Consider the following 25,299-nt stretch of genomic DNA (forward strand, 5'->3'; position numbering starts at 1 on the left):
ATCCTTTTAGATGTCAAAAACAGCAATGAAGCTCTCTTAACTCTTAAAGAAAGTAATATGTATTAGAAAATCTTTTTTGTCGAAATGATTTTACAAGAACTTTAATGGTGATCATTCGTTTCGTTTGGAAGTATGCTAACAGTTGTGTGTTTAGTACGTGCTGCAATAAAAACCAGGGAACCCAAACCATTGACTATTGTATAAACATTAGTCTGCAAGTATTTTTGCATCTTGTCTACTCGCAGAAAGAAACATTGCAATGTTTTAATTAGTGTTTTAAATGTAGTCGCAGTAATAAAGTAACATTGTTTCGGATAAATTACATTATTAATGCGTTTGGTTTTTACAGCGTAACATAAAACTTTAAAAGAAAACCGATGAAAATAAATTTCTTTAAAAATAGGTAATGTAAATTAATAAAATATATCGAACTTGGAAGTCTATAGAAATTTAATATTCGCTAAGTGCAATGAACACATTTAAATTTTATATACAACAATAAATATCTTGGTGCACTTATCCCCACACATTACGGATTGGACAACGATTAATGTACCTATCCCTCTCTTTCTCGGAATCGTTCATAGTTCATTTCATTTCATTCATTTGTGTATGTGGCAGCCGCGGGTGCATTGTTCGTCATTTCTCTATACAAATAAAAGAGTTATTATATTCATCTAGTTTTTCTTCATGTAGAATCAAATTGGAATAGTGAGTAGATAAAGTAGTCAATATGAAAATTTAAAACTACAACTAGTGTTCCGGTCGTTGTTCTTTCTCCTTCAAACATGAATGAACGCCATGTTGATTGTCAAAGGTGTTATTCGTATCGGATGAGACGGCAGTGAATTGAAATATCTGTGTTGAATTTTCAGACACCGCGATATTAGAAGATCGCTCGTAGGCCGTTTCGGTTTAGATAGAGCAAAGAACCGTAGCAACCATGGCTCAAGTTTTGCCGATACGCTTTCAGGAGCATTTACAGGTGAGTACGCCCATCGAATTTTATTAGATTTGCTGATATCGCGTACATAGGGACCATGTAATCAAGTACATATATGTCTGAACGAGAACTTTGTAATTAGCTTTGTTATGAAAAAGTGGGAGGTGATAGTAGAAATGACATTGCGCAATTACGTGCGTTGACAGATACCACCCCCTAGTTCGTGCACGGAAGAGTGCCGGTATTGATTTGTTCCACATTCCCTCTGGATCATATGATTTGTGAACCCAATTAATTATTTGGCAACCTTTCTACTGATCTACAACATTTCACTGTTAATACTACGAATCGCAAACAATTTTATATAAAATGTTTTTAATGTTTAACTACAATTATTATTATCAAAATAAATATCATTGACGACATCCATAAAGATTATGTATAATTTTAAAAAATCTTATTAGAATTACCAGTTTGAATTTTACGAAAATTTATTATTCCTTTAGAGTAAGATTGAAATGTTAATTAAAAATATATATTAACAATAAAAAGATTCACCATTTCTTATTTATAATTTCTATCAAGTTATTTATCATAAGCTTAGCCTTATAAACAGTATAAAAAGCTATTTCTTACAAATATAAAACACTTGAAAATATGAATAGAGCTTTGAAGGCCTACTTATTACGGGCATTTTGCCAAGTTTGGTATAAGTTATTACCTTTGACATTAAATTCACTTTTATTGGTACAGATTATAACAATGACTATTATCATACGAAGCTTTATGCAAAATTTAAAACAATGAATAAAAAGAGTGTATAGTGCAATTCTCATATCTTTGCCAAGAGGAATGAAAAATACAACATGGAATTATCGTACACCCTCTTTTTTTATATTAATCAAAATAAAATTTATATTAAATTTAAATAAAGTAATTAGATATATCTTAAAAGGAAACATGATATAGCTTTTCAATTATAGTTTAAAACACTATGTGTTAAATATAATTTTGTAATATTACATTAGAAAGAATTGTAATAAGATACAATTATGACATATTTTTTTTTTTTTAAAGTAAATAAAACAGAGAAGGACCTCTTATCTAAATCCAACTCTAATACTTATATTGTTAAAATTATTTTAATAAATTTTCATAGACTGATAAGCAATAGAACTTATGTACAAAATATTTTTTAATAATATACTTACCTATTGATGGTCCTAATGACTTTAGTTACTAAATATTGGAATATGATTTTATTGTTAACAAGATATATGTGTTTTTTTCTATTTAAAAGACATACATTTTTAATCACATTATTGGATATTAAATATAAAAATGTCTTATTGATTTCATTATAAGTTGGATTAAAGACAATATCTGGAAATAATATATAATCTTTAAGTAGTTTTTCCATATTTTATATTGTAAATTCAAATTTATAGTATTACATAATTGATGGTAACTTTTAATTATGTACAGTGAATTAAAACAAATATTTCCTCTAGTTTTAAATAAGTATCTATCTCTCATAGTAAATGAGACATATATGTTGTAATGCCTACATAGAAAAACTATTTAACCAATATAGATACATTTTTTATATTATATAAGTGGCTGTCCTGTGCAGGTTCACTTGCTTTAGACTATTAATATGTAATGTTCGAATTTAGTTTTCTATTATAAATAAACACTACATTTATTTTACAAATAATAGTTTAACTTTTCTTGCAAGATTTGTAATGAATATTATGATAAATAAAAACCTCTCCCGCAGCTCACAAACATTGGGATAAATCCGGCTTCGATATCCTTCAACACACTCACCATGGAGTCGGACAAGTTCATCTGTGTCAGAGAGAAGGTGGGTGATACGTCAGAGGTGGTAATCATCGACATGGCTGACCCCACCAATCCCATCAGGAGACCGATCAGCGCAGATTCTGCTATCATGAACCCAGCGAGCAAGGTCATTGCATTAAAAGGAAAGGCTGGAGTAGAAGGTGAGACATCATTGAATAATCCTTAAATAATAATAATTAATGGCTGTTATCTTCAAATACACCATTAAAAAATTTATTGGCTTTGAGAAGGATTCATTTAACTTTACTTCTTGGTATATGTGTCAAATTTTGCGACTAAAATTTAAGCCATACCGTCATTTATACTGATAACCAATTAAGTTGCAAATTTGTCGAAAATTTGAGTGTTGCCAACAACAAAGTATTGAACTATGTTTTTTGTTGCCAACACTAAAATTTGATACTTGATGACATTTCATCATCACTTCATGATAGTTTCACTAATAGGCCTTTTAAATGGCACACCATTGCGCTCGAAATGCTTCCCCAGTCTAAAAAATGTATTATAACCATTTTGCATGTTCAAGACATAGATATAGATAGATCTCGCAAAAAAAAATCTAACCCCTTTTTTCAAAATGGCGGATTAAGCTCAGGAAATCTTGGCACGCAAACATCATATTTGAAATAAGCCTCTCAGTTTACTTGGATTTGTGTCTCATTTTTTCCAAAATAAAGATTAATACATTAAATTAAAGCTTACTTTTGATACACAACTTAATAACAAACATCATCAGAATTTAATTATTTGGCTTATATTTAGCTAAGAGATTATTTCGCCAACAATAAAACAGTGGAGATGTGGAAGTTATGTTAATGTTTAACCGAAAACGTTAATAACTTGGTGGCGAAAGTAGAATTTCGATTCTGACTCGTGGGATATTGTCCTCCCCCCACTACCAAACACAGAGGTTTACGCTTAACTGGAGCGCAAAATAGAAATATTAGTGATTACTTGTAAACAGGTATTGTAAGTAAATTCACAACCCGTGAATGTCCCAATGTTAGGGCAATTGCTTCCTCTTTTAATGAGTAGATTTGGGGCTGAGATTGAAATCCATTAATAACACAGTCAGTGAATTTATAATAATTAATAGCATAGATTAAACGTAGATACAAGATAGCATAGATTATACTAAGGTTCAAGATTAATGACGTCTTATAATCTCCAACTATTACGCAATTGCTAGTATTTAAAAAAAAATAGTTAAGACAAAGATCGAAGTATGTAGAGCCCAAACTTAGCATATTTTGTGTTCTATAATTTTAACACGTAATTATAATCGATGTGACAAGTACTGCCCTATTTTTTTATGAATAGCGGTAAAGCTAACGTCTTATAATGCCATTTGCGTAGGCGTGTCTAAAGGTGGAATATGTAGACGATAGCAGACGACTTATAGCTTTTTAATAAGCTTTTAGTTACTTTACATTCGTCGGTGGAATTGAAAAAAAAATGGAATCTGTTGCATTCGACTAAAAAGCTGAAAATTTGAGCATTTTTTTTATTGGTAAATTGATATTACTACAGTTATTACATAAAAATTAATCGGGCAAAAAAAAAAGGTATGAGCGTCGCGAAAACCGAAAACCGTAAAATATAAATAAAATGCATAATATAGATCACGAATTTTTTTAACTATACGCCTTACAATTTTGAAACGAGCGAATAAATTTTGCCAAAATGTTTTTCCCTTTAACAGTTTAAGTTCAATTGAGTTGTACACTAAGTTTTCTAGAGGGTTATAGATTATTTGGAAGTGTGTATTCTTGAGAAATTTTCTCGTTTGCGTTTAAGAAAAGGTTCCGGAAATAGTAAAAATATCCAAAATATTTTGACAAGAATGAATATATGATACGTACAAGCCCGTCTGGGTAGGTACCACTCACTCATCTTATATTCTAGCGCTAAGCATTACTTAGTATTGTTCCGCTTTGAAGGGTGAGTGAGTCAGTATAACTAGAGGCACCAGGGACATACATCTCAGTTCCCAAGGTTGATGGCACATTGGTTATTATAAAAGCTTAAAATTTTCACTGAACACTTTACCATGAGATTGCCCATTTAACTAGCTCATAATAATAATTAAACAAAAATTAAAAAAATATTATTTACTAATTAAGGTAATAATGCATGCTCCCGGCATGGCATCGCATCATAAGATGCAGCGAGTTTTAGAACTTGTACTTTAAACATGGGACCACGTCTGCGGACAATTTTGCTTGTTATTTGTTGCTCCGTGTTCAAGGGACTATATAGGTATCTTTTTAATGAACTTTTTGAGCGTTTGAGTCAATACCACGTATTTATCTGATATTTTACCTCCGAATAAAAAATAATCACTGATGTCCATCAGGTGAGTCTCCTTCTTGTTTGCCAGCTATGCCATTAAAAATAGTGAGCCGGTGTAATAATAGGTATAACGGGCGTAACGTCTTACGCCCTATGGAATGATTAATATTTCTTATCGTAGGAGGTTAACACTCGTACCCCCCAACTCGTCCGACCCACCCATTATAAATATGGTATAATTAACCTTATTTCGTTCAGAAAAACTCATAAAATAATCGTTATTGAAAACGCAGTGCCAATGCAAACTTTATTAAGATGCTGTGAATTTCTGGTGAAACTATCAAAAAGTAGAACGTCGGCAAAACGCCAAGCTAAGTGAGTAGCCGGTAGCGTCAGTGCGGTGTGGTCATTGATCGTGTATTTGATGCGGCATATTTTTTCTTCCATCGTCATGAAAAATGTCAAAAACGGAGAGTTATTGTATTTTTCATATATTTTAGATGCTTTTCACTTTATTCGGTTATTTTAAATTGTTCTTTAGATATTCATGTATGGATGACCTATATTTTTATTACTTAATGTTTTGGCAGTATGTCGTATTTCGTATGCGTCATAAGCTTAATTCTAACTTGTAAAAAATATTGTTTTCCCGTCGACTTCTTTTCGCCTTCTTAGATCTGAAGTGTTTATGGACCGGTGGTATATGTGTAATAATCAATAAGCTTAGTGTATATTTCTTTGAATACGACTACCTATGCTGCCTGTTTTCTATGCGGGTATCCTTAGACTGTCCTTTTAAATTATTCAATGATCGGCGTTGCAATTAAATTATTGTTTGGAACATTGGACTTTAGTTGCTGCTTATTACAGTAAGCTATATTAACATTGTACGATATTTTAGTTGCCTTTCGGTGTTATTTTAAAAACTTTGACCAAATTATTGTAGTTTATATACTACAATAGTGTACGTTCATTATTTTCAGCGAATTCAAAGAAAGATAGGGTGTGTTGTCATTTGACCTTTTATCTGGGTTAGAAAGTCTGAAGTCGGTATAATAGACGCGTTAACGTTCCCAGCCTCGCTCTCCAGTCTGTGCAACCAACTGCTCCGCAGCAGCCTTAATATGTGATAACGAACATCATTTTGCTCGTTTTTGATTAAATCTATTAATCCATACTTTTAAATGAAGATTGTTTCAACGTGTTAGTCTCATTGTCCTACCTGTTCATTAAAAAAAAAAACTTTTTTTATTAAATATAGGTCATCTATTGAGCAATGAATTACACAATAGCTTATTCAAATTAAAGAAAAAATAAAGTTCAACAAGCCCTAGATTTACTATCTAATTTTACTTCCGAAGTTCCGACAACAGCTTAGCCGACATTCAAAATGGCATTTTTTTTGCATATGTCTAACGAACGTAATAGATTATCGAAGACCAATGATATCGCTTTAATTCCATGTCAAATATTGTTTGTTTTTGGCCTCTTGTGGTTCGAATATGACCTATAACCCTATAATTCCATTACCGTACATGAGAGGGACAGCATCGTTTAACGCATCGTGAGATGCCTGATTGATTTTTTGTCCTTAATTTTTTTAAGTTATTGATGATTACTTTTTGGTTTGGGTTCAGGATAGCTATACGGTTTTTCGCGTCGATTTAACTCGTAATAAACATGTACGTTTAGTTTTTACCTAAAACGGATATCCGGATATTTTATTAGAGTCTAATCAAATAAAAATGCGTAGTATTCTATAAACAATTCGCTGTTTTTATCGTTGACGCATCACGTAAAATCCGCTGAATATTTTGACTCGAATGTTATTCGTACCATTATATTCAGGGTGTTTCAGAGACGGTTTTTGGCTAAACATGATCAATAATATACGTCAACGTATAAGGTAGTCACAGCAACGCGTGGTCTGCTAGTAATTCATAAATCGATTTTTATTTACCGGTTTTTTTTTTATAATAATCACGGTAGACACTGTTTATAACGAGTAAATGTTTAATATTGTTTGTATTATACGGTTCTATTCCAGACGTTATACTGTAAACAAGTGATTATCAGTCGTATGACTAAGAGTCGATTTTAATGTCAATAATGTATAAAATATTAATTAATGCTGTCCGATAATCAATTCGTGATATATACTGGTTATGTTTACGTCTTATAATAATTACGCACACATATATGAACGCACGCACACTTACGGATATCTTTTCTTATTCGACGTTCATTAAAATTCGACAGGATTTGTAAATGCATTTTCAAAACTGCAACTTTATGTTAAATATATAATGTATCATAATTGTATGATGACGTCACTGTCCACGTTGAACGTTGTCGTCGGTGAGTCACCGCTGACTTTTATTATCGAAACTCGACATTAAAAGGCGCGTAACTACGGAAATTATAACGACGAATAGCGTCATGTCAACGCCCCCACATATTTTATTTCGTTATAACGCGAAATGAAAAAAAAAATTGTCAGCACAGAAAAAAACCTAAACAAATACTAATTATTTTGATGTACTATACGAATTTATAAGCTGAATAATTTAAATTGGTAAAAGATTTTAAGTCATTGAAAATATATCTAATAGTTTCGACGTGATACGTCGTATTACGACCTGTTACGTATGCTCCATGATGATGGGAAGTAGGAAACGTAATCTTTCCGCAACACAACGAGCACACGTACTTTATTTATTTTGTACCCTCCTCGGGTACCCCAGGTCGGGCTGAGAAAAAGTTATTGGAGTTTTCTGTGGAATAATTGTCAATAACAGCTGGGGGCGTCTGGTAATAGGAAGTGTGAGGCGTAGGGACTGTTCCCTTTGCCTCGGGAAGCACGTAAAGCCGTCGGCTCTGCGAACTCTTGCCGGTCGTGTCGAATTTGCCATCGGATTATGAGAGTGAAGAAGAGTATCCTAGTCTCTCTCGAGATTACCCTGGAATACCTGTGCTGAATGTCATGACAAAATTCGATATCCGCTATTCGAAAGTTTATCCAAATCTTTAATTTTCCTTACGGATTGTCTAATTGCCTTTTAAATGTTTTTATTGAAACACTAGTATGACATCTGTTACTTTTAAACATTTATTCTTTACTATTATATTTCAACCAGATCACAACATAAGACAGCAAATTGACGCGATATCATTGGTTGAGAGCTTGATTAATCTATGATATTCACTATGGATTATAGAAATAATGGCGTTTTGAACGTCGACGAAACTGTTATCGAAATTTTGGAAGTAAAAATAAAGTGAACATAAGTGTTTAAGTGCAATACTGTTGTATTATAAATAAAGATATATTCATCATAAACTTATAATAGTGCACAATAAATCATAGTTATTATAATTTATTGCAAATCGCATGAAATACGTAAATCTAAGGTTTGTTTATCTTTTTTCTACTAACTATCCGCTAATCGTAACCTCCTAATCTGTAATTAAAATAAATAAATCCATTGATTAAGTACGTACCGAATTCGAATGTATTCACAAGTTAGACACGTTATTATTAAACAAATACAAAATAAAAATGAATCTCTAATCATTAAAAAAACATGGCTACTTCTAAATATTCTACTCTCCGAGCATTAGTAACTTTAAACACGTTTGACGTTCGATAATTGGCGTTTAGTATTGGAGTGCAAATGCATAAACAGAGAGACCCCCACCCGGCCAGAAATGCACAAAATATACATGCATATAGAAGCACCTTGAGATAGTTATTTAACTTTAAACGATACTGGGAGAACGTGTTTTGTTTGTCTGTGATGTGTCACTTTCATTTTCAATATGCGATAAAATCTTATCGTTCACATAAACAGTATCTAAATTACTGATACTAGCATATATTTGTGTATATATAAATAATCGTGATAAGTTTGTTAATCGTGGTCTCTTAGCTGATATGTTGACTAGTAGATTTTAATATTATTTGCGAAAACCATAGAGAGAGGACGAGAATGGAGCTATATACGAGAATAGGCTTTATATCACACCGGTGACGTCAGAGAAGCTTCGGTGTTTAATTTAATTTATTATAATATCACTGAATTAAACACTATTATTATCTGTAAAATTAACTTTAAATATAAACTTTCAATTGAAATTCAATTTAAAATTTATAAGCGTACAGTTATAATGATGTTAACTCGTCGAGCGCGTTGTTCAATTTAGGCGTATCCATCAATACTACTAGTACTTATTGCCTGAAGTAATATGAGAAACAAACCTAGAAGCAAAGCATTATGAGCTTGGTTAGGTGCAGGCGACTAATTCTAAAAATCTGCGAACTTGTGAATAAGGATGGGGATGTTACATTTTTTGAGTAAACGATCTTTTCTCTGGGTTCATCGATTCAAAATCGATTTCATTAAATATTTTGCCTTCTGGTATTGAGAAACGTATCAGGAAACTATATGGCATCACGCTACGACCAACGGGACGCTGTGACGTTTTGCGCAGGCCATACCGCACGGAGCATCTAGTATACTATGATTATATAGATTAGACAAAATTTTCACATTAAAAACTAGCCTATGTCTTTCTTTGGAGTTCAAGCTTGCTTCTTCAAATTTCATCAAATTCGTTTCAGCGGACATACAGACAGACATAGCTACTTTCGGATTTATGATATTAGTATAGATCGTTACATTGAGATGAATAATCATATTTCGTTCAACAATTCTGTCACTCACTCTGTAAATTTTTAATATTTCTTTTAAAAGAAACCTACGCTGACTAAAAATAGGTCAGACTATGAAAGAACCGGAGGATACGTACACTTTTTATACTTTATAAAGACTAACTGAACTATGTGCAGTATTTTTCCTACAAAATGTCGTACGTATTATAAAATAAACTTTAGAAATTATGTCTGTATCGGTGATGTAAGTATTACAACATTACAAGGTCCGTGGAGTTTAACACTGGCAGATTTGACCTTATGACATACACCTAACAAGTATATACTAATATAATCAATAAAATTCATAAAAGATTAGCAGCTTCTAAATGTTTCTCGGGGGGAACTTGGAGCTTATTCCACCACGCTGTTTGAATGTGGAGCGAGGGGTCTTAGTTTAAATAGTAACAATCACAATGTTGTTTAACTATTATTTGGTCTAGCACGTTAATTTTGTATTCAATATTTGTGCTTTTTATGAGGCCGATTTTCCTAATGAAGGCTCTTCCCGTTCAACGATCGTTTTCGTTATTTTGTTCTAACCTTCATATGCACTAATAACTTGTAATGATTACGAGCTAATAACTTTGTAAAATTACTATTGTACTATAAAAATTGTATACTTTTAACAACCCGTATTATAACTGACCCTGACATTTAATAGACTTGAGGCAATGACCTACAGCTATGGTATCGAGCTTGGATTGGAAAACGTAATTTTTCTATTTACGTAACTTGGAGCGATAACTGGCAAGTATACGTCTCCTAACATTGCGGTACAGGAGTGTAATGTATGGAGACGATAGTTTTTCACCAATTCTTATCTGCTATGTGTCATGACACATAATATATCTAACTAGGTAATTGTTTATGGGAAAATCTTAATGTATTTAGTTAGTAACTATATAATTTGCGAGTATGTCAGAATGCAGACAGCCTTGCTTACCGAAATATGATCTGGTTGAAAATATTAATGCCGGTTGGCAAAATCAGCTGACTGAACTGACAGTGGGCTAGTTACGTTCTCGAAGGACCGTTGGCCGATAGAGTTTGGACGTTACAAACGCAGCGTTAGGCCCTCCTGCCAGATGGACCGAGAACCCTACGGAGGTAGGGCGACTAGACTCGATCTAGAAGTCGGAGAACTGATATATTGTACTTCTTGATAAGGAGCGATTTTCTAATACTTCTCTAAATGCCACAGTTCGAATGTTTTTTAAGATAAAATTTTTATTAATTTACATTTTAAAATATATTTCTTATGAAACATATGAATAAGTGAATTGTAAGCATTTTATATTTAAATAAAAAATGATTCACGATGAGTCAGTCATCACAATTATTATTTGTGTCTGTGTCTAGTTAAATTTAATTATAATATACAAACATAAAATGTTCATACTCCGTGAAATTAAAGTTGTATTTTTGCGTGTTTCAATGAAATTATCAATGGACCCTGTTACTATTACCTAACTAAATGGATTAACCAGAATTGAATTTAGTTTGTTGCGTGACATTGTGATGTCATTCATGTTAATTTTTAATGGGCAATGGAATTATTATCGGAATTTCTTGGCAACACATTAGAAATTGTAAATATCGTCCATTTTTTTTTTCTACTTTACATTACATTAGCAGCCTGTCACTTGGCCTTAGCCCAGCAGTTGGAGAAAGTTTGGAGCATATTCCACCACGCTGCTGCAATGCGGGAACTATAAACACAAATTAAGCACATGAAATTCAGTGGTGCTTGCCTGGGTTTAAACCCGAAATCATCGGTTAAGATGCACGCGTTCAGTGGTTAGAATGTTAAAATGTTTGTTATTGTTAAAAAAAAAACCTATAAAAATATTATTAACAGAGAGGAGGATAAGGTTTTTCTTTGCTAATTTATAAATAGATTTTCAAGTACCTTGCTAACCTTATATTAACATCCTAACACGTTGTCCTCCATATAGAACTTGAGGTTCTAAAATCAAAATAATGTCGACCGCTTGAGCTTTTTTTTTTATTAATAACACAAATATTAACATTACGTTCCTTTTTACGCGTTCGATTTCTGCATATTTCCCAACATATAAACATTTCTCGCATATGAAATAGGCTAATATTATTAGAAAACGGCATAGCTTAGTACGCACGACTGAATTTAAGCTGTTTCATGCAACAGTATGTAAGAATCGATCACATATTTCCACTAATTATAAGATCAGTATTTCGTTGGTACGGTGGCCAACTTATACGGCTGCAGAACTCAAAGTCGCGGTTTCGATTACCGTTTTGTAGCAAGAAGTCATTTGAATTTTTTATCACATCATTTTCAGAAACAATAAACAATCCAATAATAATATAATAAATTACGCTGTGAACAATAATTTAACCTTACTAGTTCGTAAACTGACTCCCGATTATTTTGTATAAAGAAGGTAGGACGCGCCAAAGGAGCACATTCGGTTGTTTTAATAATTCCTGACACAACGTTACGCTGTCTGAATATTAATAATTGAAGTGTACCAAGTGTAATTATTGGACTGTGTTTTATTTTCATAAAACCCAGAAAACCCACAAGTGTTAACATCTAAGATACGATTCCGATTCTATTTCTTACAAAAATAAACTTCAGCACAATGATATCTAAGGCCCATCTGTACTAATTATAACGATTACGATACGATCCCTATTCTACTCCGATCGAACGCAACTGGATCCGAAACGACAACTAATAGTTGTAACTAACATTTCGATTCGATTGCGAAAAAGTGTCAATTTGTTAGTAGAATTGTGCTGGTGTCTCTCAGGTCTCGATTTTTCATTTACATACTCGAATTTTTATTACCGTGTTTGCTCACACGCTAAAGCAAATTTCTGAGCCCCAGAAATGATATTATTGGCATCGAAATTACGTGAAATCTTAACGCACAAGACGAATGTTGGTGTCTTATGTATAGTATGTTAAACAGTAGTAGTCTTCATGGTGCACTTTGCGTTTAATGACTGATTTCAATCAATGAGTCGTAATCACGAACGGTGCAATAATTGCCTAACGCTTATAAATAGTTCAGACTATTGTTCCGAATACAATTTAATGTATTTAATAAGTAATTCCACTTTAACAGACATTCTATATGCGTGCCTTTAACCGTGAAATTATTTAGTCACGAAGTTCCATGAAAATGCATATAAGTAACTCAATTTCCTAAAATTGATTACACCTGTGTCCATTAACCCCGTCCACTTTAATAGTATAAGGCTTCATTCACCTGTACATCCATAATTAGAATTAACAAGAACAATTAATAGTGTATTAGATATTAATTTTATATGCACAAAAACAATTTAAACTGGTATAGAAAAGTAAAAATGATTTTATCTATTTCTCGCTCATGTAGGTATACGGGATCACGCGTATTTGTGTGCGTGCTTGCGTGCACGCGTATGCGTGGGGTTCGTCCGCGTCAGTTGAATATAAATTATGTTCATTAATAATATATCTATAGATAGTTTGACCTTAGTATTTATATTATAATGAGCTTAGTGTAACGTAGCCATTGTAAGGTCGCCGCCCCTATCTGACCAGATGCATTTCTTGTAATTGAATTGAACAATTGTTTTTATAATATTGTTAACGCTCTCATTGTAATCTTAACGATATACTTATAATATGCTCACATTTTTATATTTAAAATAATTAATTAGGTTTTTAACATCAATCAGTTTAAGGGTTAACTTGTTGAGACTATAGATTTATAAATTAAAAAAAAAAAGTTATTATTATTATATTATTTCAATATTATGTAATATGCTATATACCCTAAAAGGGAAGGTGTTACTTTAGCTTAATGTAGGAATACTATTTATGTTAAAGACTATCCCATATTAATTTACATCTCCCGTCCCAGCAGCGCAAAAGACCCTCCAAATATTCAACATTGAAATGAAATCGAAGATGAAGGCACACACCATGACCGAGGACGTTGTGTTCTGGAAATGGATCTCACCGAACACCCTCGCCTTAGTCACGAAGATGTCAGTCTATCACTGGTCCATGGAAGGCGACTCCACTCCTGTCAAGATGTTCGACCGACACTCGTCGCTTGCTGAGTGCCAAATCATAAACTACAGGACAGACCCGAAACAACAATGGCTGTTGCTTGTTGGTAAGTTTTGTTAAGCTATTTTTTTAAGTTCTACATTAAGCATATTTTACTGTTATCTTTACGAAACCGAACAAAAAACTAAAGTTACAAACCATTTCTCTAAATAACTGTCTACTTACTTTAATAAAACTGGTCATGTCTGAGTGGTTTTGTGTGGAGAGGTAGAGGAGAGTAGAGGTTAAGGAAGACCTTAAGGTCCTCTTGTAGAATGTGACTAAGGTTCCAGGTATCGTATTTGTGACAACAGTTTAAGTCCAGTAGTTTCATATATTGAGCTGGTATATTTCTTTATTAATTTTTGTAAACGAAATATTTTTTTTTTCATGGTTTAGTTAACAATAAATTGGACTTTTCATAACTAACATTTGTATATCCTTCCAGGCATATCAGCTCAACAGAACCGCGTGGTGGGAGCAATGCAATTGTACTCAGTGGAGCGCAAGTGCTCGCAGCCCATAGAGGGCCACGCAGCTTCCTTCGCAACGTTCAAGGCGGAGGGAAACGCTGAACCGTCCACTCTCTTCTGTTTCGCCGTGAGGACTCCTCAGGGTGGAAAACTGCATATTATTGGTAAACTCATCATAATTGTATTATTTAATATTAAATTGCTTTTATGTAGATTCATAGTTTTAATTATTTTTTTATATTTACAGAGGTGGGTCAAACCCCAGCTGGCAACCAGCCGTTCCCTAAAAAAGCGGTAGATGTTTTCTTTCCCGCCGAGGCCCAGAGCGACTTCCCCGTGGCCATGCAGGTGTCGCCGAAGTATGACGTCATCTACCTAATCACAAAGTACGGCTACATACACATGTACGACATCGAGACCGGCACCTGTATCTACATGAACCGTATCTCATCGGATACTATATTCGTGACGGCGCCCCACGAGTCCACCGGCGGAATAATTGGTAACAATTCATATATATTTTTATATTAAAACGTAAAATAGCGAACATATTTTAATACAGTAAAAAACAAATATATAATATTTTATATAATAAAAATTGTTATGTTAAATTGTACAGGTGTCAATCGTAAAGGCCAAGTCCTCTCAGTGACAGTAGAAGAAGACTCAATAGTTCCGTACATTAACACGGTGCTGCAGAACCCTGAACTAGCGCTCCGCCTCGCCGTGAGGAACAACCTTGCCGGTGCGGAGGAGCTGTTTGTGAGGAAGTTTAACATGCTGTTCACTAACGGCCAATATGGAGAAGCAGCTAAAGTAAGTATTAGAGTCATAGTATGTAATTATAATAACTATTTACTCATTGGTCGACATCTAAAATATGGTATTATACAGCCGAGGTGACCCAGTGGATAGAACGCGCGCATCTTACCAGTTATGGGTTCAAACCCAGACAAGTACAGCTGATTTTCCATATGCTTAATTTGTATTTATAATCCATCTTGTATTTGTCTAATTTCAATGAAATTCGGTCTCATGTGTATCCACCAACTCCGATAGAGGAGGCTATAGCCCAGCAGTAGGACATGTACAGGCTGATATAGTATTCATTATAAATTTGTTAAAATTTAGTGTTTTGACGCAGTTTTTATCGGCAATTCGAAATAAAACTAAAGTAATGAATGACACGTAGTGAAGTGCAATAGTGTTTATATTATTCAAGAAAAGTTTCTAGAGCGTTATAATACTATATAGAGTTAAAAACGGTCTATCTAGCCCTTGGAATATAGATAATTAACAATTAAGCAAGTGAAATATTGATTATTTAAAAACCCATTGTAATATTTTAGGTAGCAGCCATGGCACCCCGTGGTATCCTCCGAACACCGCAAACTATACAGCGGTTCCAGCAGGTGCCTACTCAGCCAGGACAGACTTCCCCACTGTTACAGTACTTCGGGATATTGCTAGACCAGGCGCAGCTGAACAAGTTCGAATCCCTTGAATTATGTCGCCCTGTATTGTTGCAAGGTGAGTGGTTAAGTTAAAAATAAAAAATAAATTCGAAATTAATGTGCTATTAAATTTAAAACAGAAAATTGCGGATTTAAATCCAACATTTTTTTGTATATTCCATTTGGGTTTATAAACAAAAACCTTAACTCCAGAGGATATGAGGTATTTGCCCAACGGCACCTATTTTAGACATAATCTCTAATCAAAAACTCATTTATGTTTCCAGGACGCAAACAGCTGCTAGAAAAATGGTTAAAAGAAGAGAAGTTAGAGTGTTCTGAAGAGCTTGGAGATCTTGTGAAGCAGGTTGACCCCACTCTTGCGTTATCAGTGTACCTGAGGGCCAATGTTGCAAGCAAAGTTATTCAATGTTTTGCTGAGACTGGCCAATTCCAGAAAATTGTTCTTTATGCTAAGAAGGTATGAATCAAATGTGTTACTTTATACTACTACCATTTGCCATAACACTATATATTAATTAAAGAAATATATCAGTGCTGCTATCTAAGGAATCCATAAATTCAAATGGTATTAGTCTTCATATAAAAATATTCATTACTTTCAGGTTGGATACACTCCGGACTATATTTACCTTCTCCGCTCCGTTATGCGCACCAATCCTGAACAAGGTGCCGGGTTTGCTGGCATGCTGGTTGCCGAAGATCCTCCATTAGCAGACATTCAGCAGATTGTCGATGTTTTCATGGAGCAGAATATGGTGCAACAATGCACTGCCTTCCTACTCGACGCTTTGAAGAATAACAGACCCGAGGAGGGGCCCTTGCAAACCAGGTGAGAATGAGGACTATGTAACACGATAGAACTACCAGTTATTTCTATAATTGTTAAAAGAAATATTTCAACTCGTATATTGAATTATCGTTAATTCGAACACACTACTCCTCGCAGGCTGCTGGAGATGAACCTGATGTCGGCGCCGCAGGTGGCGGACGCCATCCTGGGCAACGGCATGTTCACGCACTACGACCGCGCACACGTGGCGCAGCTCTGCGAGAAGGCGGGTCTGCTGCAGCGCGCGCTGGAGCACTACACCGACCTCTACGACATCAAGCGCGCCGTGGTGAGTGCCCGACGACTCCAACATAGAATCATTCGAACCTAGGTCTCATGTTGGATGAAATGCGGACATGAACCGGTCCACATAAGATACAGTGGGCCAAAATAATTAAAACTCTCTTTAAGAGAAGTGAAAATTAACAAGCTGTTGGTGTACGAAAAAGAGTGTGTGTGAAAAAAGAAATCTACATCATACTTATATAAAATTTCAATAACTGTGTTGACGTAATACATCTGTTGTAATTTTTTTTTTTTAATTTGTTTTCCGAATTTAAGAATTGCATTCAAATATCAATAGTTTAAAGTAAACATGATTTTTTTTGAAATAGAATAATAGCCTTTATTCTGTTTAATTTTTATGGAAAATATTTATTATTATTTATAATTTTTAATCATAAATTATTATTGTCTTTTAGGTTCACACCCACCTGCTATCAGCTGACTGGTTGGTCAGCTACTTCGGGACATTATCTGTTGAAGATTCGCTTGAATGTCTCAAGGCTATGCTCCAAGCGAATATCCGTCAGAACTTACAAATCTGCGTACAAATAGCGACCAAGTATCACGAGCAGTTAACGACGAAGGCACTGATTGAATTATTTGAAAGTTTCAAAACTTATGAAGGACTCTTCTACTTCCTCGGATCTATTGTTAACTTCAGCCAGGATTCAGAAGTTCATTTCAAATATATTCAGGTGAGATCTTTGCACTAATCTGTTATATGAACAAATATATTTCGATTTTAATTGTTAAATATTTATTAACAAATATTATATTTTGATTCTTTTGCTTATGGTTGTAATTAGGTCAATGTTTTTACATTTACCATTTTTTGCACATTTGTGTAGAATTTTTCGAATGATATATAGAAAATACGACAAAGTTTTATGCTTATCTATAGGTGTATAATACAATTCTATAATTGTTTTTCAGGCTGCCTGCAAAACGGGACAAATCAAAGAAGTTGAGCGTATTTGTCGTGAATCGAACTGCTACAACGCTGAGAGAGTCAAGAACTTCCTGAAAGAAGCCAAACTGCCTGATCAACTGCCTCTTATCATCGTTTGCGATCGTTTTGACTTCGTGCATGACTTAGTACTCTATCTGTACAGAAACAGCCTGCAGAAATACATTGAAATATACGTGCAAAAGGTTAGTGAGAAGTTACATACTTAGTTTTTACTATAAATTCGTATGTCCAATCCTAGATACTTAAGAAAGCGCTAAGTGCTACAAAGCAATAACTCTTTATTGTACATCACATTATAAAATCTATTTCTCTTTTTTAAATTCATATCAAAGGTAATTTTATACAATGAAATTTCACATTTTAAATGTTGCTTTTCCATTAAAATAATGATTTAACCGTACTTGAATAATGTGTGTTTTATTAAAAAAATATATACATATATTCTGATGCTGTTTGGTAAAAAAAAAATACAAACTAAAAATAAAGATACACCAAAGGCACGGACGTTTCTGTGGAACTATAACAATGAACAAAATCCTGATTATATTTTAATTATCTTTTTTGTAGGTTAACCCGTCTCGCTTACCCGTAGTTGTCGGCGGTCTTTTAGACGTAGATTGTGCAGAGGATATCATCAAAAACTTGATTCTCGTTGTACGCGGACAATTCTCCACCGACGAACTTGTCGCTGAAGTCGAAAAGAGGAACAGGTAATTTATTAATATATATTTTGAAAGATTGAAAGATCCCCAAAAACAAAACGGTTTCGTGTACAAATATTAATAAAATTAATAAAATAGTAGTTCAAAAATTATACTGAAGATTTGCAATGTAGCTAATGATTATGACAATTTTAGATTGAAGTTGCTCCTGCCTTGGTTAGAGACTCGCGTGCACGAAGGTTGCAACGAGCCCGCCACACACAATGCCCTCGCCAAGATCTACATTGATTCTAATAATAACCCTGAGAGGTTCCTCAAGGAAAATCAATGGTGAGTGATACTTCTTTATTTTTGGAAATATATAATGTTCAACAACTAAATAAACGCTACAGAAAGACAATGGTACGTTAGTCGTCACCTCCGATTTTTTCTTTTCATTAAAAGAAAAAAGAATCGGAAGAGTCAGTATTTAAAAAAGTTAATTTGACCATATAATGAAGCTTACATATGTTTGCTCCGTGTCGCCAGGTATGACTCGCGCGTGGTGGGGCGCTACTGCGAGAAGCGCGACCCGCACCTGGCGTGCGTGGCGTACGAGCGCGGCCAGTGCGACCGCGAGCTGATCGCCGTCTGCAACGACAACTCGCTGTTCAAGACGCAGGCGCGCTACCTCGTGCGGCGCCGCGACCAGGACCTCTGGCTCGAGGTGCTCGCCGAGTCCAACCCCTTCAAGAGGCAGCTCATCGATCAGGTATATTCGTGTAGATACTACTCTTACACGTCACAACATTTCGTGCAGACGCGTTTCGTTGTATACCACAAAGTAATCAATGAAGTTTTATATAAATATCTAAAAAAAAAGTAGCCACATGTCAATGTCAATATAAACTAAATAAATTTACATCAAGAAGTGTTTTCGAAATACTATAGAAAAATTGTAATAAAATAATTATTCAGATAGTTTCCCTTGGACACTAAATCAATCATTTACATTGTATCATTCAAGGTGGTGCAAACAGCACTCTCAGAAACCCAAGATCCAGAAGATATATCTGTGACTGTAAAGGCGTTCATGACAGCTGACCTGCCCAATGAACTAATTGAGTTGCTTGAGAAGATTGTTCTAGATAATTCCGTTTTCTCAGATCACAGAAACCTACAGAACTTGCTGATATTGACAGGTTTGATAATATTATATTTAATTATATTATGAGTTAAATAGTCTCATCAATACAGACTCCTATATTTTAATGTCAATATTAGGATAATCTAATGAAGTAGATATTTCTAATCATGTCTATATATAAATAAATCTATTGCCTAATTAAAATAATTTATACTTCAGCTATCAAGGCGGACCGCACTCGCGTTATGGAATACATCAACCGCTTGGACAACTATGACGCTCCCGACATCGCAAACATCGCTATCAACAACGAACTGTATGAAGAGGCTTTTGCAATCTTTAAGAAATTCGACGTCAACACCTCAGCCATACAAGTGCGTATTAAAAATAATAAAAGTTTTACTGCATAATGTACTGTAAATTAACAAATAAACTAAAATTGACCTAAGTTATATGAATAATAAAAGCAATATACGATTTTTAGGTGCTGATAGATCAAGTGAAAGACCTTAAACGCGCTTATGAATTCGCTGAACGTTGCAACGAGCCCGGAGTCTGGTCTCAGCTTGCTAAGGCGCAACTACAACAGGGGCTGGTGAAAGAAGCCATCGACTCGTATATCAAGGCTGACGACCCATCCGCCTACATGGACGTTGTGGCAACCGCCACTAAGCAGCAATCGTGGGAGGATCTCGTGCGCTATTTGCAGGTTAGAATAACTACAATTTTGCGAAAAGTAACGTAGATTGTAGAAGTAGGTACGTAATGTATAGAACTTTATGTACCTATTAATTTTATTAAGGGTCACTAATGTATCGCACAATTGCTATGTATGAGCTACATACGAATTGCACGTTGACTGCCTAGTGTCTATTGGGCCAATGTTCTGAGCTCAATTCTGGGGTTCTTATCAATCCTGCGACTTTAAATACTTATTCTCAAAATTAGCCCGCTGTCTGGAAACACCCGTACATCGGAAATTCTAAGTTCTAAAGTTATTCACAGATGGCACGCAAGAAAGCCCGCGAGTCGTACATCGAATCCGAACTTATCTACGCATACGCTCGCACCGCACGTCTGGCTGATCTCGAAGAATTCATTTCGGGACCAAACCATGCGGACATTCAAAAGATTGGTGATCGTTGCTTCGATGATAAAATGTACAATGCGGCTAAGTTGTTGTACAATAACGTCAGCAACTTTGCTCGCTTAGCCATTACATTGGTGCATCTTAAGGAATTCCAAGGTAATTGTTAATTTTATAATGTGTATGTTGATGCAATGTTTATTTTTTTTTATTCGTTACCACAGTTTACATAGCATATTTATGTTTATAACAAGTCTAAACCCGTAAAAGTAATCCATTATATTCTATAGCACTATGTTACGTAACACCATATATTTATTATATCCTTCCCGTAATAAAACCGTTTCCTGGGGTGACGTTGAAGTAGTCTAATACTATTATCCGTATCATAGGTGCGGTGGACAGCGCTCGCAAAGCGAACTCGACGCGCACTTGGAAGGAGGTGTGCTTCGCGTGCGTAGACGCGGGCGAGTTCCGACTGGCGCAGATGTGCGGCCTGCATATCGTTGTGCACGCAGACGAGCTCGAGGACCTCATTAATTACTACCAGGTAACATAACGCTGACATACTTGACTAATTCAGCACTGGCGATCTATTTTATTAATAAAGGAATGTATATTCCAGAGATAAAAATAAACATTAACAGTTCAGCAGTGTTACGGCACGAATGCCGTTTTTTCAATTCACTCGAGAATAATATATATTAAAAGTCATTATACATGTTTTATATATAATAATCAGGAATTTTAATTTTATTTCATTCTACAGGATCGAGGCCACTTCGATGAGCTGATCAGCTTGCTGGAAGCAGCTTTAGGCTTGGAAAGAGCCCACATGGGAATGTTCACAGAACTCGCCATTCTTTATTCAAAGTTCAAGCCTGGCAAGATGCGCGAACATTTGGAGCTGTTTTGGTCACGAGTCAACATACCGAAGGTAAAAAACAAAAAAACATTTTATGAAATACTACAACTTAAGAGATATATTTCCATTTTTATAATAAATAATGTTTGTTCTTAATTTTTTACATGATATATTTTATAGGTTCTACGTGCAGCAGAGCAGGCGCATCTGTGGTCCGAACTTGTATTCCTTTACGACAAATACGAAGAATACGATAACGCGGCGCTTACTATGATGCAGCACCCAACTGAGGCTTGGCGCGAGGGTCACTTCAAAGACATTATCACTAAGGTATTTTTATTATCACTTTGCTACATACTATTTCTGACAAAAAAATATTTACAATATTTCCTTTACCTATTATTTACCTATTTGTTAATCCCGTTATAATATACACAGGTTGCCAACATGGAGCTCTACTACAAAGCTATTCAGTTCTATCTCGACTACAAGCCCCTCCTGCTGAACGACCTCCTCCTAGTACTGGCGCCGCGTATGGACCACACGCGCGCCGTCGCGTTCTTCACCAAGGCTGGACACTTGCAACTCGTTAAAGCCTACCTGAGATCTGTCCAAAGTCTCAACAATAAGGCGGTCAACGAAGCTCTCAACTCTTTACTTATTGATGAGGAAGATTACCAGGTATGTGTGGAAAATGTTAAGACACTTTTAGTAAGGCCTTACCCAGACAGGTACCACCCTCTCAGTAGTTGTTCTACTGCCAAATAGGAATACTTTATGCATTTCTTGTCTTCAGAATCATATGGTGTTGCCTTGACTAAGCACTCACACCATTTAATGGCATGTGGGCGTATTTGTGGTCATTTATTTTAATTGATTTAAAAAAAAGGTTTGCATAGTGGTATTGGTTATAGTAACTCGATATTTATTTTTATAAACTTTTTCAGGGTCTGCGAACATCGATAGATGCTTTCGACAATTTCGACACTATTGCGCTGGCGCAGCAACTAGAGAAACACGAACTCACCGAATTTAGACGAATCGCTGCTTACTTATACAAAGGTAATAATAAAAAAACCTTTTGAAACACAACTACTTAAAATAATATAAAGACTCATATTATTAAAACTACAAATCATTATAATTATTTTATAATAAACTTTTTAAGTTGCAACTCTGTTAACAGGCAACAACCGGTGGAAGCAGAGCGTGGAATTGTGCAAGAAGGATGCTTTATACGCGGACGCTATGGAGTACGCGTCTGAATCTCGCCAGCCGGAAGTGGCGGAGGAACTGCTCGACTGGTTCTTGGAAAGAAATAACTTTGAGTGCTTCTCTGCTTGTCTTTATCAGGTAAAATCAACGTAATTTGTAATTAAATATTATTAAAGTCATGCAAATATATAAATTCATATATATTAATCATTAATAATAGAAAGGTCCATTGCATTAAGCCATTAATGTTGTTGAACATCATATAAATTCATATGTCATAACATAAAAAAAGGTTAGATCTATTAATAGTACTACTTACTTACGATTATTCTATGTTAAAGTTTTTTTGTTCTGTACATAGGTTAAAGAGATTTTTTAAATTACATTTAATATTTTTTGTTCATTCCAGTGCTATGACCTCCTGAAACCTGACGTCGTAATCGAACTCGCGTGGAGGCACAATATCATGGACTTCGCCATGCCATACCTTATTCAGGTAAAATATAAATACAAAATGGAATGATTTCAATATTTGAGAAATTAGTTTTATTACCAAACTTTATGAATTTACCATCTTGGGAAATAAACCATTTTTTAGACGGTACGCGAATTAACGACAAAAGTAGAAAAGTTAGAAGAAGCAGACGCCAAACGCAGTACAGAGAGTGCTGAACAAGAAGCCAAGCCCGCTATGATCATGGAACCTCAGCTTATGCTCACAGCTGGTAAGGAATTTACCGCCATATAATCATGATTGCTAAAAATATTAATGTTATGAATAAGAGTTTTGTAAGAAATGAATGTTTAAATATATCGTTTTTTTTTGTATAAAGTAATTCGAGCAAATTTGGATTGCGCAAGATTTGAGTTGTACCATGTGGAGTGGCCACATTACGCGTCCATCCGTTGAGCCGTACCCTTAAGTTAGTAAAATGTGCCCATACGTCCACAGGTCCGTCCATGCCGTACCCGGGCGTGCCGGCGCAGGCGTCCCCCTACGCGTACGCGGCGCAGGCCCCGTCGCCCGCGCCCTACCACGGCTACGGCATGTAGGGAACCGCCGCCCCGACCTGGGGAGCGTACGCGCGCTTCTGAGCGCCCGCACTCGCCGACACCGGGGACCGCCGACATTACCGACACGCCGACGCTGAACTCAGTACCTTCGACGATCTTATGGCAATGTGGAATAATTTAATCGATTATAGAAAACGAGAATATACTTAATGTTATTACACTCTGAAATTCTGCGGAGCTATTTTCGTTTCAAAATACTAGCTCCCACCTGATTGGCTGGTGAAATGTTTAACCGACACAGCTGTTACAATACTAGTATTTGTAAGCTTGAAATGAAAAAAAAAACGCGTAGTAAAATAATTGTTTTTTTTTTGTAGACATCCAGTATTAAATTGTGAGTGGTCGTCGGTATGTCGTTGATAATTAATTTGGTTTTACGTAACAAGATTCTCTAAGCATTTTCGATTGTAACTCATTTTAACCAAAATGAGGCGGAACTTATGGAATAGTTTAGATTTTCTACAAAACGGGTTTACTTTCGTAAGCGGCATGGCCTAATTGAGTTTTTTTTTTATCCTTTACAAGTATTCAAGTTATCGGAAATGCCCAGAGATCTGTGGTAAGAAATTAGACCTATATTTAAAAGTGTGAAAAGATCGGTCTGTACAAAAATGGTATTAAAATTTATATATTTCTCGAACATATAATATGTTTTCCACAATAGAGAGTTACTTGACAATATTCACTCTTGTTCATTGGATTTCAATCACTTTATTTAAATCTTAATATCTTTAATATGACTGCATCGTTCCCACTGATGCGTTGATAGTAAATTGATTGAATATCTATTTCAAATTTATTAACTTTAATTCTCTTCGATAATATCGCTCATCAAAATATCTCAGAACCATGCTAAACTAGTATAAAATGCATCACACACATATTGAACGACCCCCTGTTACTAAATGAAGCAAACTGCTTATGATCAATTTCAATGTCTATTTAAGGAGTGTATATGAATTACGTAAGGCAGAATATGTAGGTAAAATTTGTGTTTTTGCGACTGTTTTTCAAGCAGCTATAACCAAATTATAGATTTGTCTGAGCTTAGATGTGCCACTAGGTGCATAGATAAATAATAAATGTTTATGTACATAGTGGATATTTACACGACGTCGTCGGAAACGTAACCTGTTTAGCTATTTAAATTAATGAAAATATAAACGAAAATTATTCGAAAATATTAAAGGAAAAATTTGGTTTCATATAGCTGTTATTCGATAGTTGACACTTTGTTTAAATCGTGATTTAATATTGTTAAACATTTATTCAATAGAAATGGCTTAATGAAATTCGGTAGTTATGTTATTAGAAGATTAAATATTCGATTAAA

General features: G+C 34.8%; 1 protein-coding gene across 2 annotated transcripts; it reads left to right on the forward strand.

Annotated features, from left to right (window-relative positions):
* Positions 1-586: 586 nt before the first annotated feature.
* Positions 587-24,048, forward strand: LOC125072014 (clathrin heavy chain). Of its 2 annotated transcripts, none has more exons than XM_047682479.1 (29): positions 587-711; positions 876-985; positions 2,724-2,949; positions 13,712-13,969; positions 14,351-14,539; positions 14,623-14,877; positions 14,995-15,191; positions 15,725-15,905; positions 16,117-16,310; positions 16,456-16,682; positions 16,800-16,971; positions 17,384-17,662; positions 17,901-18,119; positions 18,505-18,647; positions 18,795-18,929; positions 19,128-19,350; positions 19,606-19,780; positions 19,945-20,099; positions 20,210-20,434; positions 20,731-20,971; positions 21,205-21,362; positions 21,582-21,749; positions 21,858-22,007; positions 22,116-22,358; positions 22,625-22,739; positions 22,864-23,030; positions 23,302-23,388; positions 23,491-23,617; positions 23,845-24,048. In XM_047682479.1, exons 2-29 carry the CDS (start codon positions 944-946, stop codon positions 23,943-23,945), a joined length of 5,052 nt encoding a protein of 1,683 aa, XP_047538435.1. In that variant the 5' UTR covers positions 587-711; positions 876-943; the 3' UTR covers positions 23,946-24,048. The 2 variants fall into 2 exon arrangements, with proteins under 2 accessions (XP_047538435.1, XP_047538436.1); XM_047682480.1 differs by having other exon boundaries at positions 606-711; positions 13,715-13,969.
* The last annotated feature ends 1,251 nt before the right edge of the window (positions 24,049-25,299 follow it).

The sequence above is a fragment of the Vanessa atalanta genome, chromosome 20 (genome assembly GCF_905147765.1).
Source record: "Vanessa atalanta chromosome 20, ilVanAtal1.2, whole genome shotgun sequence".
Classification (NCBI taxonomy): Eukaryota; Metazoa; Arthropoda; class Insecta; order Lepidoptera; family Nymphalidae; genus Vanessa; species Vanessa atalanta.